Genomic DNA, 19,392 nt, shown 5'->3' with positions numbered 1-19,392 from the left:
TGGGTCAGCTCCTGTTTTTCGAGTTGCATACACTTGGTATAGCTCCTCCTTCCTCCGCTTGTATTCCTCCCTCAGATCCTCTCCTTTTTGGTCAGCGACAAAGCCCCTGTGTGCTGCTCTCATCTCCTCCCTGGCTTTGGTGATTCTAGGGTCAAGGCATCCGTCTTTCCTCCTTGCTTATAGGCTCTTTAAGACATTCAATGGTCTTACATACTATTCCACTATCCACACTGGACACAAGGTTGGTGATCCAGTTGTATGAGTTAGGGGAGTTGGACGGCATGAGGGTTTGGGGGAATGGGGGTTGTTGGAGTGGGGGGGTATTTCAGGTGGTGGAGTTGGGGGTAGAGGGTATAGGGGGGATTATGTCGAGGGGTGCCTGGGCCAGTTGTTTTCTAGTCCACCTAATTGTATTCCTGTTGTCCTTTTTGTACATTTTATTTGTAAGCACTTTCATTTTAGATTCTTGTTGTGAGCATTGCCCTGCAAACTTTGTTTTGTTTTTGAATAAAATAAATAAGCATTCAATGCAACTCAGTGGTGTGTTCTACCGCTGTATACAGTGCAGATTTTTTTGGAAGAAGGCATATACAGTCTACTACCCATTCCATCCATTGAAAACGCACTAGCGTATACCCACAACCACACGCATTTCGTGCAGCACCACCACACCACTGATGCAACTGTTTTCAGCTGTAAATGTATGTATTTGCAGCTACTACTATTTGTCATTATGTAGTTAAGCAATCACTTTACATTGAATGCAAAAGCTCCTATCTGCAGAATTATCCAGGAAAAGTGGGGAAAAACCTCCTATCTGCATTTGCAATATGAAATCAGTGCAATTAACATATAATAATGTAATATAGTCCAGACATCCAGAAACGGTGTATTATGTGATGGGTTTCATAAAAAAATAGCATTGTGCAAAAAAAATACAACATTTTGTAGTTTTCTTTTTCATTTTCCCAACAATTAACATTTTTCAGATAGGAGGTTTTGCGTTTTGGCCATCGAAATGGAAGCCTATATCTGTTGCCAGACCCTTAATACAATTTAATAAAATAATCTAACGAAAATGCATTCACAGGCTTTGTTTTCTAAAAACAAATAAGTATAGACTACAAATAAATAATGGACTTCATGGGAATGATATATTGTTCTTTTTTCAGTTGTCAAAGTGAACACTAGCTTTGCCTTCCCACAACCCCCCCTTGGGGTCCCGAACCATAGTTTGAGAGCCTCCGTCTATTACATGACCAGAATAGGATCGCTGTAGGGTTCATGTTAAAAACCTCAAACTGGGCCGAGAAACTCTGCCCATCCTTCAACCGGCTGCCATTTTCCACAGTTGTTTGTCTAACACCACGATGACCCCAATATAGTCCCTGGAAACGAGCAGAAAAGAGATGTCACCTCGGCTCCTGCATTATTCCACTGAGTGACATTGAGCTGTCCCTTGTCACAACCTCTGCATTTCACACACTTCAGTAGAGCTCAACTTGCTAAAAAAGCCATCATCGCCAACCCTGAATGGGGGATAAGCATCAGACGTGACAGTTTCTCCTGCCCCCACTACTGTGGAGACTGCGGTTAGATCGTGTGGTGAAGAGTAACCAAGTACTTTACTCTATACTAGTACTTTACTTTTTTTTATTTTTTTAATACTTTTTATTAGATTTTTTTGTAACATGACAATCACATAGGAGTATAAACAACAACTATGAAATGTAAAACAAGAAAAGAAAATGACAGATCATGTAGTAAATGTTCCAGATGAGTTCAAATATAGAACATAAAATAAAATAAAAAAACAGTTATACAAAGACACAAACAAAAACAGAACAACGACAGACACTTATTTTTATATGTTTTTTATATAATAAAAATGATGCATTTAGGCAGATACATTGTACTACACATAAATGTACATCAATCTCAGTGCAAAGTACAAAAAACAGAGGGATACTAGTACTTTACTTTTTACATACTTTTACTTTAATTGAGCATTTCTTCTTTTTATACTTTACAAATGTTCAACTTGTTTTTACTCCACTAAAGTTATTTGACATCTTAGATACTTTGCAGATTTAGATTATTATGACAAAACTGATTTAACCTATTTTCTACTTGGCTGTTTTTGTATATGTTTGAGTACTTTTACGTTGGTACTGTACATTTTGATTGAACCAGTGATTCCAACCCTGCTGTATACACGGCTTCTGTAGCTCGAGAGACAGAACGTGCCCGGGTGTTGCCAGGCAGATTCATTGAGCTATATGGGCAAATTAGCATGGGCAGTGAATGGGGTCTGGGGTTCAGAACTCAAGAGTTCGGTGGCGAACCTTCTTCGGATCGGTAAGCCCTTCTGAAGCAAAAAACTAAAAAAAAGGTTTGGTGTCGGTTGAACTATTATAAAGTATATAGGGGGCTTCACTGTCAGGGGAAAAGAAGCGGCTGGCGACTATCGGAGGAGACATGTGTCGTCTTCCCTCCCAAGAACAACAAGTGGGTGTTGGCAGTGACAAGAATATACAGTATATACATGATATCGTCTCTGCCGGGTGGAAACCTCATATGTCCAAAACAGGTACTTCTCAGGATTCAACTTCAAAAATAGCAAAAGTAACAGATCGACAAGCTCTAAACGCGCCGCTTCGCGGCGCGTTTCGAGCTTGTAGATCTGCTACTTTTGGCGCTTTTGTGTGACGCTGTAGTATGATGAAGTAGGGCATTAATTTACGCAAAAAATGTTAAATTACGGAGATAAGGTTTCTGCCCGACAGCAACGATGTTCAATTTAGGAGAAATAAAAGAAAAACAACCAAACAGTTGTAGTGTAGTGAGCGTACTTCATGAGAGACACTTCCGCCCCCACACACACAAAAGCCTTTGAAACTATGACAAGGCTGTGTGGGGAAGCACAGCGTAGTGTGAGTGTGTGTGTGTGTGTGTGTGTGTGTGTGTGTGTGTGTGTGGGGGGGGGGGGGGGGGGGGGTGCTTGGGGGGGTGGGGGGTGGGGGGGGGGGTCCACGGTTCATGCTATAGCTTGAACTTTGAAGCGTGAGCTGCTCCTGTCCTGTAACCATGGTAACCATCTGAAGTCCCCGTTGAGATGTATAGCGCTTCTTCAGAGGAAGCGATTCAAGTAGGAACAACCGAGGACAAGAGACTGAGGACAGACGGAATGGGGACAGCTTCTCAGCCTCTCTGTGTGACAGAGCTGTGCTGCTGACAATCCTCTCTACAACTCAACGGGCATTGCACATACCATTGCTGTCAGTCAGACAACGTGCCCAACATTTTTCAACTTGTTTTTTTTGTGAATTAATGTCGTACTTCATCATACAAGAGTGTTGTGCAAAAGTTGCAAAAATAGCAAAAGAAAGTGAAAGAGGTTAAGTGTGCCTGTGTTTTTGAAAAAGTACTGAATAATTAACTACTAATAACTGCTGTACATTGCATCCATGAACACAGGATATTTTTACCATTTCCTGAAAAGTAACTGTTTTGGACCGACAGCAACGATACATAATGCCCAGGATTCGAACCTAGGTCTCCCGAGTGAGCATGAACACTAACGCCAAACATACAGTTTTTGGTGTTGCATGCCGTAAATAGCAGATATACAAGCTCACAACGTGTCCCAACCGTGACGTGCTGTGAGCTTTTTACTGAGCTATTTTTTACTGAACTATACTGAGCTATTCTTCGCTATTTACTGAGCACAACACCGGCACACAACTAAGTATTGAGGTGGGATCTCAGAGCAGCAAGGCACTTAAGTAATGAAGTCTCAGTGTTGCCAGATGGGAAATGTTAAATTATCGTACCGGAGGCTTAAAATTATTAAGAGAAATCACACATGTAAATATGTAATTTCACAAACAAATGCGTATTTAGTGTAAGAAACAACTTTGTTTGAGAGTCCTACGTGACAAAAACGCATCACACATGCTGCGAGGAAGCAGGCGACTTCCTGGACCTTACACAAATAAAAGTCTAAAAACTGGACTGGAAAGACGCGACCAGTGTTTTTAATGCCTCCAAGTACAGATATAGGGTCAGATTTACTGATTTCCTGACTTATTTTGAAAAGCCAAACCGGATCCCGAATCAGCAGCCAGGGAATTTTGTAAATTCACAAACTTTTTTGTGATATGCATGGAGAAATTATCTTACATTTGGGCATTTTTGGAATTATTGATTGTACATCGTACAGAGGGTAAAATTATAGTACAATTACGATAATTATTGTACATGTTCACTATTTATTCAGCACGAAGTTACAACATTGGTTCTTCTAGGTCTAATCTAGCAAGCTCCTTCGATGAGTTTCAGGCAGCTTATATACCCTCATTCTTTCCCCATCCAGGCAGACAGAATCAAGTCTATTCTAACAAGGTGTTTTAATCTGCATCCATCCTCAGCATTCATGTTGCTATCCTAATATGTCCTAGTATGTCCTCATCTTTATTTAAGACCGGGGACGCATCTGTGTCTTTTTAAGATTTCTTTGGCTATTCAAAAATAGCCGATCATAGCGCGGCACTCGGTGCCACGCTATGAGCTTGTATATCTGCTATTTTTGAAAAATCTTGAACATTTGTGCAAATATTTGAATATATATAATTTTAAAGGGAACATTTTTGACTCAAATCTTTGCTTCTGGGGGTCCCTATTACAAAATATTTTGTGATGGGGGTCCATACATATCATTTTGGGGGTCCTTGACATGGAAAGGTTTGAGAACCACTGATACAGAAACGTTTTTTTTTTTTTAAACTGTAGGATTTAGAAGACATTTGTAGAACCCCCAGAAGCAAATATTTGAGTTAAAAATGTTCGCTTAATATTAAGACCTGAGGCCGATTCTAAAAACGTCTTCTAAATCCTGACCTACGTTTTCTGAAAAACTTCAAATATTTATTCAAATATTACAACAAATGTATGTTGCTATATACTGTACATAGCAACAAGAACCCCAAAAGGGGTTCCCGTCCTGAAAGGTATAGTTACAAATAGGGGTTCCCGCCCAAAATGGGTTAAAAGAATTATATATATTCAAAAGATTTGCACAAACTTTCACAATGTTTTAAAAAATAGCATAATACAAGCTCAAGCTCATAGCGCGTCACTCCGTGCTATGAGCTTGTATATCTGCTATTTTTGAATGAACAGCCAAAGAAATCAAAAAATGACACAGATTCTTTCCCGGTCTAAATAGGTTAAACAGAGACCTTCAGTGACCAGTACACACACGTGTCCAGTCGCTGGTCAGTGTGCCCCTGCCAGATATCATTATGTGTCATCTTGTTGCATTACTCTTAATTTAGCAGTTGAAGCAGACAGTGATGAAGCAATACTAGATTCTAGTCTGTCTGACCGACCAATAAACATGTCTGAGTATTCACTCAAATACATACACACTATATGTACAATATGAATCTTGCATATCACCGCATAGTACAGAATTTCTGACAGCATAAATCAGGCTTAATACGGAATCCCTGTAAATCAGGCAAAGACCAAACAGCAGTTTCTCTCTATCTAAGAACACTCTCTGGGGGATTGATTCTGAGTTCTGACCCGCATATATGGGGACTGCGACGGCATCCTCTGGGCTGGCTGCAGTAACGAGCTGGGATCATTACACCAATTAGATGAACTTAGATCACAACTTGGCTGAGACTGTGTGAAGAAGAGCTATGGGACCCACGGCAGGCCTCGGGCAGGGAGGGGGGGGTGGCAAGGATGGGGTTGAACAAAAGTGTTTTGAAGTAGAGCAGAGAGAGGAGTCAGTCATTCCATACACACTGTGTGAGCGAGACCTAAGTACTGCCACCAAGGACAGCCGCATTGTTGGCCAGCTCTGGAATGTGTGAGAGATCAGCTATAATTAAATGTTTTTGTCCTGGTAATTACACAGCCATATGTCCGAGTATATGGCATGGCCTTCAGCTGACAGTCTCGCAATGTCACATTGATGAGTTTGAAGGGGTCGTAAGCGATTCATTCATTTTATTTATTTTGTTAGAATAAGTCTATATCATGATAGCAATCATCGCTATAGTGTTTGTTCAGTAACAGGCGTCTACCCGTCTATACAGCATTTTAGTAAATAGAAAATACCTTTTTAGATTGGGATTAAAATTTCATCCAATTAAGAGAGAGGATACATCATGCAGGATACCGGATATACAACTGAAATTGGAAGTGATGAAACTAAACAATTTGCAGACAAAATTGGATCTGGAACGCTATAGAACTGAAGTTGATAAATGGGTTCTCACTCCTGATTGGATGAAATTGGCAAACCACCTGAATTTTTTTCCTTCCGTTTACTACAGAGATGAAGAGATGGGGAGAGCACTGTAACTGAACAAACACAATAATAACTAGAAAATGTGCTCCACGGAGCACAAGTCTCCGCCAGCAGACTTGTGTTCTTCCAGAGAATGTAGCAATCTTTGCTGTGTCATGTTGTCAGCATTTGTGGCTCGTCTTTGTTTTTTGTCATTTAGGGATTCAAGTGGTCTTTGTCTCTGTTTCTTAGCTTTGGCTTTCTGCTGTCGGCATTGCGCCTTTGCTTCTTCATGAGGTTTAGTTTCAGACGATAATTTCCTGCTTCTTCAGTTTGCGTAATGAGAGTTAGTTGCATTGTGTGATCTCAGCTGTGATCTCACTTTGTACTGGTGTGCTCCTCTATTCTCGGTGTGCGCTCCTCTCTTCTCACTGTGCGCTCCTCTCTTCTCGCTGTACGCTCCTCTCCTCTCGGTACGCACTCCTCTCTTCTTGGTATGTGCTCCTTGTACTGGAAAGTACTGGAAAGTACTGTTCCTTGGTATGTGCTCCTTGTAGCACAAGTCTCCGCCAGCAGCAGGATTTTTGGTGAGGAATTTATTCCAAGATTGGAACTTTTTCTGCTAATATCTCCTGACTAAATGTTAGCTTGGCTGATGGCACTGATGTCACTTCGAAACACGCAACGCAGTGTTTCGAAGTGATTCACCTATTTATAGGTATGTATTTCGTCATGCGTCTCGCTAGCCAATCAAAGCACACCCTTTCAACATATTGTCACGTGTCACGTGAAGCTTGACCAATGTTAGCTTGGCTAGGGGGGGGGACAGCGAAAATCAAACGAAAACATACTCTCCACCATGCCTTCGGCCTGGCGGAGACAACTATCAGAATATAGAGCTTTAACTTTTTAACTAAAGACTTTTTCTTATAACCCAAGAAAATATCACCTTTAAGGAAACTAGAGTTCGGGCCGCTACACGGCCCTCACGCCTATGTCACACCCCCGATCCGACCAATATGTCCGAGTCATAGTGACATATGTCAGAGTCAGAGTGACGTACCCGTGGTCCTGTCTATGTATATATGGCCGTATCGGGTTTGTATATGGTTATGTCTGAGTCAGAGAGACGTGGCCGTGGTCCTGCCTATATATGGCCGCATCGGGTTGGTTTATGGTTATGTCTGAGTCAGAGTGACGTGCCTGTGGTCCTGCCTATATATGGGCACATCGGGTTTGTTTATGGTTATGTCTGAGTCAGAGTGACGTGGCCGTGGCCGTGGTCCTGCCTATATACAGTATGGGCGCATCAGGTTTGTTTATGGTTATGTCTGAGTCAAAGTGACGTAGCTGTGGTACGCCGGCCACCCCGGACGGCCCTCCCAGTAGCCAATTGCAATAAAGGAAAGGATGACAATATCAGCTTCTTCTCAGTAAACATTATGTCTACAGAATGAATCTGTAGGACCCTACGGTGGATACGAGCACACAGATTAACTGCTTCCGTGTGCCTATATCCCCATTTCATCCTCTTTTGTTTATTTTAGCTTGAACAAAGATAACTTCAGAGAAACAACTTGTGAGGTATTTCCTGTACAATGGTGGGATTGAATTGCACCACACGTTTCTCTGGACACCCAGGGGAGTGTGCGAGATTAGGTGTAAAGGAAGACAGATCAAACAGAGAACTTTTAGTTCCTGCTGTTAACAGATAACAAAGTTTTGGGGCTGCTGAGGGGTTCACTCGGCAAACAGGAGGAGGTTTAAGAAAACACCTCACACAAACATCCAGGAGATTGATCACGTTTTGGTCAGCGTGGACACGCATGGCAACATCGGAGACTACTAGAGCCAGACTGATAGATCGGTTTAGCCGATACATCAGCCACTAAATTTGACTTTTTGATCGGCAATATGCAGCCCATGTGTCCAGATTTTTCTAAAATAACAGATCTGAGCTTATCAGCTATTTTTGAATGTTTTTGAATAGGGCTTAAAGGACCACTTCACCCATATTTAACCTTATATCTTCAATTGGACCTCAATAATGCTCATAAGATGGTATAATGTATGTCTACTCACTCGTGTCTCAGAGGAGGGCTGTGGACAGTTCAGAAATTTGCCTACCAGTGACATCGGTAAGCAAGTTAGGTCATTTCAAACCAGATTCTTTACTTTTTTTGCATATTTTATTAATGCATGTCAAGTTCAATGGCTTCTATTTCAGCATGTTACCTTTCCAGGAAGAGGGTGTTTTTATTAGCTTGGACTCCCCCATTAATAAGCAGGTTTCTGGACTGCCCACAGCCCACCAATGAGATACAGATTGAGTAGACAGAAATGGTGCTATCTTCTAATAAGCATTAGCATTAGTAAGGACCATATATGGTCCAACCATAGATGGTTGAAAATGGATGAAGTGCTCCTTTAAGTTGTTAAATAAAATAAAGTTCAGTTTATGTGTATTTACTGTTTGCTGGTTCATTGTATAAAATATGATATATACTTTACTTAATTTGATCTATCAGAATGCTATTGCTATTTGTGTTTTTATGTTTGTTTTCTTAATTCTCTAATAGAAATTTTACTCAAATCTAAGATTTTGCACATTTTGGAGGACAAAATATAGGTCAAAACATTGGTAATCTGTGGTCTAGGTCTAGGAGAGATGTCTTCCTCCTATAGCTGAGAAAGAGAGAAAGTAGCGAGTAGCGACCCCCCACTACATAGGCTACTGTATGAAATTGTGTTGCAGATTAAACTTTTTCATAGATTTCATAGATATCTTAATTGACTTGTTTGACAGCACTATCAGTGTTGTGTAAATACCTTTTTCGTTTGTTTACACATTATCTTTTCTATTAAAAGGTAGGGTAGTGATATTTTTTGTTAACATTTGTGTTAATTAGCTCTGTATTCTGATAGTACTCATTGATATAGAATGCTAAGTTTTAAGGGTTTTATACAGTGTGTATATAGATTTGGCGGCCCCCCTGTATAACTTTGAGGACCCCCTAGGGCCCCGAACCCCCTGTTGGAGACCCATGGTGTATGACTCTCCAAAATCTCAAGTACCCCTGGATAGGCATCACCCCCCTAAATCTGTCATGGGTCGAGCTCTGGTGGAGAGCATTCAGCTTCAGTCACAGACAAATACAGTGTTTAAAGCTATCCCAATGAGCCTTGACCCCAGGTTCATGTACACTGGTGGGGGAATACATCTCAAGACCTTGGTGGAAACACCAACAATTCTCATGGACACATGTACCGTGAAAACTGATTCCTGAAAAACACACACACCCACTCCAGATGTGCAAACATGAGGGAAAACTCCAGCTACCCAAAATCAAACCCAATACAGAGAGGAAATTGAGGATATATATATATATAGTACTGTACTTAAGTACAATGTTGAATTATTATTATTTTTTACTTTAGTGGAGTATTTTCTATACCTTTACCTCTACTCCACTACATCTCTGAGGAAGATATTGCTACTTTTACTCCACTAAAATGATTTGAAAACTTTAGTTGCTAGTTACTTTTTAGATTTGTATTACTAAACACACAATAACCACTTAAGCTCTATATATATTTCGGCTATTTGAAAATAGCCGATCTACAAGCTTACAACGCGTTGCGGTGCAACGCGTTGTGAGCTTGTAGATTTGCTATTTTCAAAAGATTTGTATAGATTTTAAAAACTTTAAATGGGACATTCTGCATAATGAGCACTTTTACTTTTGGTACTTTAAGTATATTTTGATGCCAATACCTTTGTACTTGTACTAAGTAAATTCTAAGTAAGTAAAAAAAAATGTAGTACTTCTTCCACCACTGCAAAAATCTGAAAATGGTGTTGGGTATCACATAGGTATGTCATATGAGGTATCATGTGTGGTGGCTCAAATAGTAAGGCATCATCGCCATCTAGTGGATCAAAACTGTTCTACATCAAAAACACATGATTCTATTTGCATGCGCATGCGTGCGTGCGTGCGTGCGTGCGTGCGTGCGTGCATGTGAAGCCAAGAGAGGAGGATAAAAGTTTGATAAAAGCAGTGGTGGTGGAAGGAGCTACTCGGATTTATTTGATTATGTTTTTAAGCAGCATAATGTTGTAGCTATGTTTTGTATTAATTATTCTGCAAAGAAAGTACAACTAGTATTAAAGCTGCAAAATAAGTGTTGTGGAGTAAAAAAGTGCAATATATGCATCTCAGATGGAGTAGAAGTAGGCCGTTTAAATTAAAAATAAATGAATAATGAAATAAAACAAGTAAAGTAAAAGTACAACCCTTCCACCCCTAGAAGGGTCTACTGAAATATGGAGACGTCCGTTTGTTACTGCATGTATAATGTCATAATGACAACAAAGGCTAAAGGTCAACTTTACTTAACTGGAAGGACTGCTCTAAACTGGCTCAACCAGTTGTGTAAAGTAACTATGTACATTTACTCATAAGTACTGTACAGTTGTATCTATTTTTACTTTACTGGAGTACTTCCAATTTTCAGTACTTTTACTTCTACTCCACTACATGTCACAGGCAAATATAGCACTTTTACTCCACTACAATGTTTTGAAAACTTTAGTTACTAGTTTGTAGATTTTGATCATTATTACAAAACATACAGTAACCACGATGCCCTATACATTTAGGCCATTTGAAAATAGCCGATCTACAAGCTCACAATGCTCGTGATGCATTGTTTGAAAACGTGAAAACTTGTGAAATGCTGCATGAGTACTTTTGCTTTTGGTACTTTAAGTACATGTTGATGCCAACACGGCATCAACATTCCGGACTTTTGCTTGTAACAGAGTATTTCTACATTGCAGTATTGATACTTTTACTTAAATACAACATTTGACTTGAATACTTTTCCCACCACTGCTTGTAGGCCCGCCTACTGTCTGTTAGTTTCGTGTGGGTTGGACTTAACAACCGTTTACAGATAACAAACTGAACGTACAAACAGAGAGAGAACTCATACACAGTACGGGCTCCTTGGTCGTCTATTTCCAGTCGTTGGACTCGTCTCGATCACAGCATGGCTGCGAATATGAAAAGGTTCTACGATCTGACCGCTAAACTCCTGTCTGGAGAAACCCTTTCGTTGTCGGCTCTACAAGGAAAGGTTGTCCTCATAGAGAACGTAGCCTCCCTCTGAGGAACAACCGCCAGGGATTACTCCCAGATGAACGACCTCCATGCGCGCTACGCCGCGCACGGACTGGTTGTCCTGGGGGTTCCCTGCAATCAGTTTGGACATCAGGTATGTCGGATGAAATGTATGAAAGTAGGCTACTCACATCTTTTTTACTTAAGTAAAAGTACCAATACGGCTAGCCTTAGATCAAGACTATCGTCGTAGATCTATGTATTTGTATCGAGCCCGTCTTTTACTTTCGTATCTACGAGAGTCTTAGCGACCACCCCCTCCCAGTTTGCTCTGGAATGTCACCAGTAAAGCACGTATTTCTCCGAACATGTCCAAATGCAAAATATAAAGGTGCTTGCTCCAAATGTTAAATAGGTGTCCGGAGTATTTGTGCAATGTATTAATCCATATTTTTCAATAAAGAAGTGTCTTAATCCCGTCTGTGGCCGAACGCCATTTTCCCCCCTCGTTTACTTCCTGTCTACATTGAGTGTAATTCCGGCTTCCACCGGATGCGCTTTTCACTAATGCCCATTAGGAACTTCCGACAGAATCGGCCACAAACAGGATTAAAACACTTATTTATTGAAATGTATGAATTAATACATTACACAAATACTCCGGACACTTTGTTAACATTTGGAGCAAGCGGATAAGCACCTTATATTTTGCATTTGTACATGTTTGGAGAAATACGGGCTTTACTGGTGACAATATTCCAGTTTAATTCCGCTTAGATTTTGGTTTTACTTTGAATCAAGGAGCCTGGTTGAAAACAAAGAAGTTCTGGCCGCCTAACTATAGCACTACCTGGCCACAAGGGAGTGCTAATCTACAATGAAAACCCTGGCCCTTTGTAATATTGGTATTTAGGTTTTGAGATTTTACAGGTTTAGACCTACAAAAAAGGACCCCTAGTTTGATATGCATTATACCACAGACCCCATGATTTTTTGTTTTGTTTTATTCAGCTCTCTCCAGCTCTTTAGTAAACTGAATATAGTACATTTTAAGGTAGGTGACAATATTTAAGCCAATCCGGAGAGAGCACTGAAAATGCATTTTCTGTTTAATAAAGAGCTGGAGAGACATGGGAGACTCCTTTTACTGAACAAACACTATATAGCAATGAGTAGGCCTACTATCAGAATATAGAGCTATTTAACACTTATTTTAACAAAAGTAAATCACTTAGACTTACCCTGCATTTTAAGTAGGTAGATTTACTGTGTGGATAAATTCAGTCTGTGTGCAATAAACTTCTCTGCTCTTTGTGAACAGGAAAATTGCAAAAGTGACGAAATACTCCGGTCCCTGAAGTATGTCCGTCCGGGCAATGGTTTTGAGCCAAAGTTCCAGCTCCTCGACAAAGTGGACGTGAATGGAAAAGACACCCACCCCCTGTTTGTCTATTTGAAAGAGAAGCTGCCGTTCCCCAGTGATGACTCCATGGCTCTCATGGGGGACCCCAAATACATCATGTGGAGCCCGGTCCGGAGGAATGACATCTCCTGGAACTTTGAGAAGTTCCTGGTCGGTCCGGACGGGGAACCCTACAAGCGCTACAGCCGGAAGTTCCTCACCAGTGACATCGAGGCGGATATTAAAGAGCTCCTTAAGAGGGTCCAAATGACACAGCTGTAACATATCATGATTAATAGGTGCCTAGACCAGTGGTTCTCAAACGTTTTATTATTTTAAAATATTATAAAATATTTTGTGCCAAAGATTAAGAGAAGATGTGTGTGTGTTATTATTTTATTTTTTTCTCCCAAATATTGCTGATCTATAAGCTCACACCACGTCACAATGCAACACACTGTAAGCTTGTAGATCTGCTGTCTTCAAATAGGCCCAGCCAAAGTATAAAATAGGGTTAAAGTGATTTTGATGCTATATTCATTTGTTTTACTGGGGACACCCTGTAACATGCTCAAGGACCCCTGGCCCTGGGGTCCCACTTTGAGAACCACTGGCCTAACCTATTTGTCTGTATTATAATCAGTAAATACACATTGCTACGATATTATAAGATGTTGTGAAATACACCGCAGTTCAGCCTGTTTACTAAATGAAGACACTCCTTGAAATGCTTTATCAGGGGAGTTTCTGATGACAATGTAAATGTCTGAGCCCAATGTGTATTATGTCACAAATATCTTGAAAGGGAAAATAAACACTTCATAATATGCATTGTTTTTTATTTTATTTTAATTCTATATTCAAATTGCCTTGTGGGTGGACGGTGGGTGGATGTCAGAAACGTAACATCCTGTTTTGTGAGGTGCAAGGTCCGTTTCTCTGATCGACACCAACTTTGGCACAAACACTGTTCAGCAGTCTGCCAAGAGAAAGAATAATCACACCCCTGGTGTGACCAGATTTGAAGGCAGCGTAGTGGCCTGAAAATCTAGTTGTCTAAAATCCTTAGTAAACTCTAACCATAGGGAAGTTCATTATAGATAAAGGCTTTTTGTATAGTAGCCTATTTTGATTGTGCATTTTTCATTTTTGCAGGTTTTAACTCAAGGTTATAACCGGATGGAAAGGTCATATTCTTGCAAATTCAATAACATACTGTCTACAACCTTTCCCTTGACACTTGAGTCAGTGTTTGTTTGTGTAGTGGAGACACACTGCTGTACATTGGGAGGCTTCAGGGAGGAGGCCTCGTGACATTGATTGAGCAATGAGCCTGTAAATTCACCCGATCTACTATGAATCACCCACGGGTGTGAAATAATAGTCTAATGGAAAAGAAAGAAACTGTCTTAATATGTAGACTGACTGGTTATGCTTAGCTATAGCTAATTCCCTGCGCTTGCCAAAAATAAGAGTGTAAATGACCAGTTGTACTCTTTTACAGTTACAGTCTATGGTTGTAGTACTTGCAACACACCTGCTGAAGAACATGGTCCAGTGAGGAATGTGTGAAAGGCTTTTCTGAGTTTTCAAGTGTTGACAACACAGGATAAAATAAGCATTGAATCTGTTACGCCCTACTTCAAACAAATCAAGTTAGTTTTTGACATATCATATGACAAATAGGTGATCCAGATGCTTATTGCTTACTTTTTAAAACATTATAAAGGTTGTAATACAACCTGCATAACATTAAAAAAGGTTATATCCTTATACAATTATATATATTTTGGCAAATTTGACTGAACGTTGAAACAAAAATATTGTATTAAAGAAAGTTGACTCGACAGTGCTGCTGTTTGCGGAAAAAAACAACAGATTTACACGTCAACAACGAGTCGCGGTGCAGCGCGTTGATAGCTTGTAGATCTGTTGTTTTGGGGGAGCATAGTTGTATAGTTGCATAGTCTGACGAATTCACTTAATATGTTGTACATCCGGTCTAGGACGGATATGGCAACTGTTTGTGCGCGTGGCTTGTGTGTACGCAACTTGCCGGATGCAGTAGGCGGGTTCTGAACCGGATATGAGCACCGAGCAGTAAATAGGAACTAGGCTAGTCGCGCCTCCGTACACTAAATAGTGTTGCCATGTCCGCTTATTATAAGCGAATTTGGGCTTGTTTTTCTGTAACGTCGCTTGTAAATATTGGTCGTTGTGGTGGGTAGCGTTTTTTGGGGGTTGTTTCTAAAGTGTAGTTGCTTATTTGGGCTTGTTTCCAATGTTTTCTTTTTTTTTAAATTGTGGTTGAAACCAGTGGTTCTCAAACATCTTTCATGTCAAGGACCCCCAAATTGATATGTATTTGTCTGCCGAGTGCGGACCCCCCATCTGGAAATATTTTTGTTCCAGGGAGTCAGGAGACAGGGACCCATACCAGATGTGTGGATTGTGTTGTTAGAATCATGTTTCAAAAACATCCCACATTCTGCACTTTCTTCCAAGATGTTTTTTTATTAACGTACATTATGTTTAAAGGTCGAAGGGCTCGCTTCTTTTGGGCTTGTTTTCATATTGACCTAGACATGGTCTTCTGGACCAGGGCTACATAAGACTCTGGTTGCTTATTTCTCTCTTTAAATCTGGCAACGCTGGTCTTCATTCTCTCAAACACAAACAACATGGCTGGTCAAGAAGATCCCGTCCAGAGAGAGATCCACCAAGACTGGGCCAATCGAGAGTACATAGAGGTCATAACCAGCAGCATCAAGAAGATCGCCGACTTTCTGAACTCGTTTGGTAAATGATAGAAACCTGTGATCTAAAACAATCCGTCCATCTGATCCAGACATCAGACGTATGCTAATGCTGCTAAGCTAGCATTTGTAATGCTAGTCTACGGCCACTCCCCAGTCAGACATTACTGTGTTATTAACCCACTTAGCTTCGGTTAATTGTTAACTATGCATGTTTTAGCTGCAAAGTGAACTGATCGTGTTTGGGGAAGTTGTTGGTGGCAGAAAAGGCTAGACATGCTGGAGATAATATGGCAAATGTAGGTTAAATGATCACCATGTCGCATTATGGGACCAATCATAGGCCCATATCAGTGAAGATGGCATTGTTCATAAGAGGAATTGATGTACTTTATTTAGTAAGACATGAGAACAACAGTACATGGAAGTACAAATTCACAATACAAGGTCTACTAAACTGGAAGGCTCTTAAAGCACTAAGCTTGTTTAAAATTAGATCCCCATGCACACAAATCATGATGACATATAAGAGACAGACAGATATACACACTACTATACAGAACGTCATACAATCAGCTGTTTACTGGTATGAAAAATGAAAAATATGTACAAGAGAAAAAAGAGGAAGGGGCGAGGTTAAGACTGTTAGCCTTTGGATCAAGACTATCATAGAATGTACTTGATCGCTTCTGACTTTTACTTTCGTATCTTTATCATAGATATGCAAATATAAAAATCGATAAAAACACATCTGTGATAGTCTTGATCCAAGGCTGGCATTTTTCATACAGGAACTGTGTTCTTTACTGAATGTTTGGCCTAATTTTATTAACGATTGCTGCATAAAGTTTCATATTGACTTTAGTCAACGATGCCCTGTATATTCCACACCAATGTAATTCTAATGAATGTATTCATCCACAATTTTTCTAAAGTACATTAGCAGTGGTGTAAGTAACTAAGTACATTTACTCAAGTACTGTGAGTACTGCACACACAAAAAAGCAGATCCACAAGCTCGATCCGTGAGCTTGTCAGTGTTAATTTTGTTGACTAAGAGACTAAGATTTTTATATTTAGTCGGCTAAAACTAGACTAAGATTAAACCATTTCAGAAGACTAAAATAGGACTAAAACCAAATGGTGTGTTATTCAAAGGACTAAGACTAAATCAGAATTTGCTGTCAAAATGAACACTGGAGCTTGTAGATCTGCTATTTTGATACTTTTGAATTTGAATCCTGAAAAGTATGTTTTGGACATATGAGGTTTCCACACGACACAATATTATGAGGCAAAAGGTGAACAACATAACACTGTAGGGTGTAATTCTACCACCACAATTCTTCCCCACCACCGTAGACCTGTATTATAACTTCTTATTTTAATCTTTAATGGCCTGGCTACTTACATGTTGTATGGTAATACACAGTGTGGACTGTGATGTCTGCGGCATACACATAAATCTAATGTCTTTTGGTTTCTTGCACACACAGACATGTCCTGTCGGTCCCGCCTAGCGACCCTCAACGAGAAGTTGACGGCGCTGGAGAGGAGGATCGAGTACATTGAAGCCAGGGTAAGTATCTTAACATATCCAAATGCTAGGGGACAGACGTCCCGAGCTGAGCGTGCTCTACTGTCAATAGATTAACCCATTGAGATCGGGGAAAACATCTGTCATTTTTAGATTTCTATGGCTATTCAAAAATAGCATATATGAGCTTGTCTTTTTTTTAAAGAAATGGTGAAAATGTGTGCAAATCTTTGCATATGTTTTAAAGTGAAATGTTTTAACTCCGATCTGATTGGTCCGCGGCCAAATACATATACATTTGGGGGTCCTTGACATTAAAAAAGAAGATTAGAAGAGAACCACTGATGTTATAGCAAAAAAAAAATATATATATATATTTTAAACTGTTAGTATTTAGAAGACATTTGTAGAATCTCCAGAAGCAAAGATTTGAGTAAAAAATGTCTGCTTCAAAAAACATATATATTTCAATATTTGCACAAATGTTCGAGATTTTTCAAAAATAGCAGATCTACAAGCTCGTAACGTGCTATGAGCTTGTAGATTTTTGAATAGCCCAAAGAAATCTTAAAATGACACAGATGCGTTCCCCGGTCTTAATGGGTCAAGAGAAGGACACCTAGACGGGTGTCCGTCTAGGTGGGGCAAACGCTGATGAAGGCCCGAGTAGCCGAAACACGTCCGCTTGTCACGACTGTCTGCTGCTGCTTATACATTTATAAAAAATCAAAGACAATTCCTTACAGTATCTACTTGAAGTATCTTGCATAATAAGGCAGTCTATACTGGCATGTGTATGCTAAATGTTATTTCATTATTCAGTAACAAACCCTGCATTTGTCTTTGCTCACAGGTGACGAAAGGCGAGACTTTAACTTAAGCAGAAGATGTCCTTTGTTGTGGAACGTACCATGAAGCCACCACCTCCCCCCATGACCCCCCCCATGGACTTCTGGATTATTACTGTGATGGATCTGACCCTTCTTTGTGGGACCATACATGTGGATAATTTTATAATATGTGGTGTATGTCATCATCCTCACACCAAACCTCACTGAAGGACGCTATTCTCCACATTAATCCACTTGTCTGAGCCTTCATTGCCCTCCGTATTCTACTCATATGTTTCCTTTCATCCTATTTCCCTTTTATGTTCTTCCTTACTGATCTCTGTCTCGTCTTAGCTTGATTCCATTTCATCCATCATGGACTTGATGAGAGAGAACATGCCGTATAGATGTTTTTTTTGTGCGTGTATTATTTGACCCATGACACATTTCTACTGTGTACAGCCATTTGTGTGTGACATGGGTGCCAGTCACACGAACATGTCATCGCCTGTTATGAAACGGAAATGTTGTCGCCATCGGGTGGAAACCTTGCATGTCCAAAACCGTACATTTTCAGGAAATGGGAAAAAAAATAACATCCGTTCCAATGAATCCAATGTAGGGATTATTTAGTCACAAGCTCTTGTTAGTACTTTTCATTGGTTGGATATAGATTTTAAAAATAAATAAATAGCTGCTCTACAAGCTCATACCGCATCGTATCATGATGCGCTGTGAGCTTGTAGATCGGTTATTTTCCACTACATTTGCGCGACACTCATGAGACGGAAGTATAGGATATTCATTTGTGAAAAAAACAAGGTTTCTGCCCGGCAGCGACAATATGGTCTAGGTTTTGTTCAAAAATAATAATAATTTTGTGCAGGTCACTAATGGATCTGGCATCAGCACAATTCACCGACCACCTTTCTTGTCTGTAGAACTCCGGTGTCATCAACACAACGAAAGGATAACATTCCTGTGTGCCAAGTTGATTAAGTAGCTGTGTTTGTAGTCATCTTTATTATGGACTGGCTTGTACATTCAATTGTTTGGTGATGAAAATGTTTAAGGATTAAAATATTGTAATAACCACGACCATGTTTCATAAAGTGAATATCAACTCCGATCCATTTTTTTTTTGTGTGGAGTTACTGCTTGCTCCACCAGTTTGGGCCCTTCTGGATCAGGGCCCACTTGAAAATCCTATGTGTTTGCGGCCGGCCCACCCATCTGACCACTTAACACTGTATCTGAATGGCTGCCGTGAGCAATGAGCATGTTCATTTTAACCTGTTAAGACCTGACGCCGCTTGTAAAAAAAATCCAAATCTTAGTTTTTCCCGAAAAAAATATTTAAAAATAATTTTCACAATTTTTCAAAAATAGCAGATCTACAAGCTCATAGCGCGGCACTCGGTGCCACGCTATGAGCTT

General features: G+C 40.1%; 2 protein-coding genes and 1 long non-coding RNA gene across 3 annotated transcripts in view; all 3 read left to right on the top strand.

Moving 5' to 3' along the window:
• Positions 1-13,661, top strand: part of LOC311049671 — a 331,395-nt gene extending 317,734 nt beyond the window's left edge. The window contains exon 2 of the long non-coding RNA XR_014601216.1: positions 13,205-13,661. This is a non-coding gene — a long non-coding RNA (uncharacterized lncRNA). The remainder of the gene's footprint in view (positions 1-13,204) is intronic.
• gpx1a (glutathione peroxidase 1a) lies at positions 11,268-13,661 on the top strand. Its single transcript, XM_084063426.1, has 2 exons — positions 11,268-11,584; positions 12,752-13,661. Exons 1-2 carry the CDS (start codon positions 11,360-11,362, stop codon positions 13,112-13,114), a joined length of 588 nt encoding a protein of 195 aa, XP_083919552.1. The 5' UTR covers positions 11,268-11,359; the 3' UTR covers positions 13,115-13,661.
• Positions 13,662-15,484: 1,823 nt separating this feature from the next.
• On the top strand, positions 15,485-19,053 carry brk1 (BRICK1 subunit of SCAR/WAVE actin nucleating complex). Its single transcript, XM_084063429.1, has 3 exons — positions 15,485-15,631; positions 17,085-17,167; positions 17,979-19,053. Exons 1-3 carry the CDS (start codon positions 15,514-15,516, stop codon positions 18,003-18,005), a joined length of 228 nt encoding a protein of 75 aa, XP_083919555.1. The 5' UTR covers positions 15,485-15,513; the 3' UTR covers positions 18,006-19,053.
• Positions 19,054-19,392: the final 339 nt, after the last annotated feature.

This window comes from Gymnoscopelus microlampas (genome assembly GCF_963454915.1).
Source record: "Gymnoscopelus microlampas genome assembly, chromosome: 7".
Classification (NCBI taxonomy): Eukaryota; Metazoa; Chordata; class Actinopteri; order Myctophiformes; family Myctophidae; genus Gymnoscopelus; species Gymnoscopelus microlampas.
The sequence above is the reverse complement of the archived record's forward strand: the minus strand, read 5'-3'. Positions and strand labels throughout refer to the sequence as shown.

Coding starts and splice junctions, on each gene's coding strand:
- brk1 (XM_084063429.1), top strand. CDS start 15,514: ATGGCTGGTCAAGAAGATCCCGTCCAGAGAGAGATCCACCAAGACTGG. Junction 15,632..17,084: donor CGACTTTCTGAACTCGTTTG/GTAAATGATAGA, acceptor TTGCACACACAG/ACATGTCCTGTCGGTCCCGC. Junction 17,168..17,978: donor TCGAGTACATTGAAGCCAGG/GTAAGTATCTTA, acceptor CTTTGCTCACAG/GTGACGAAAGGCGAGACTTT.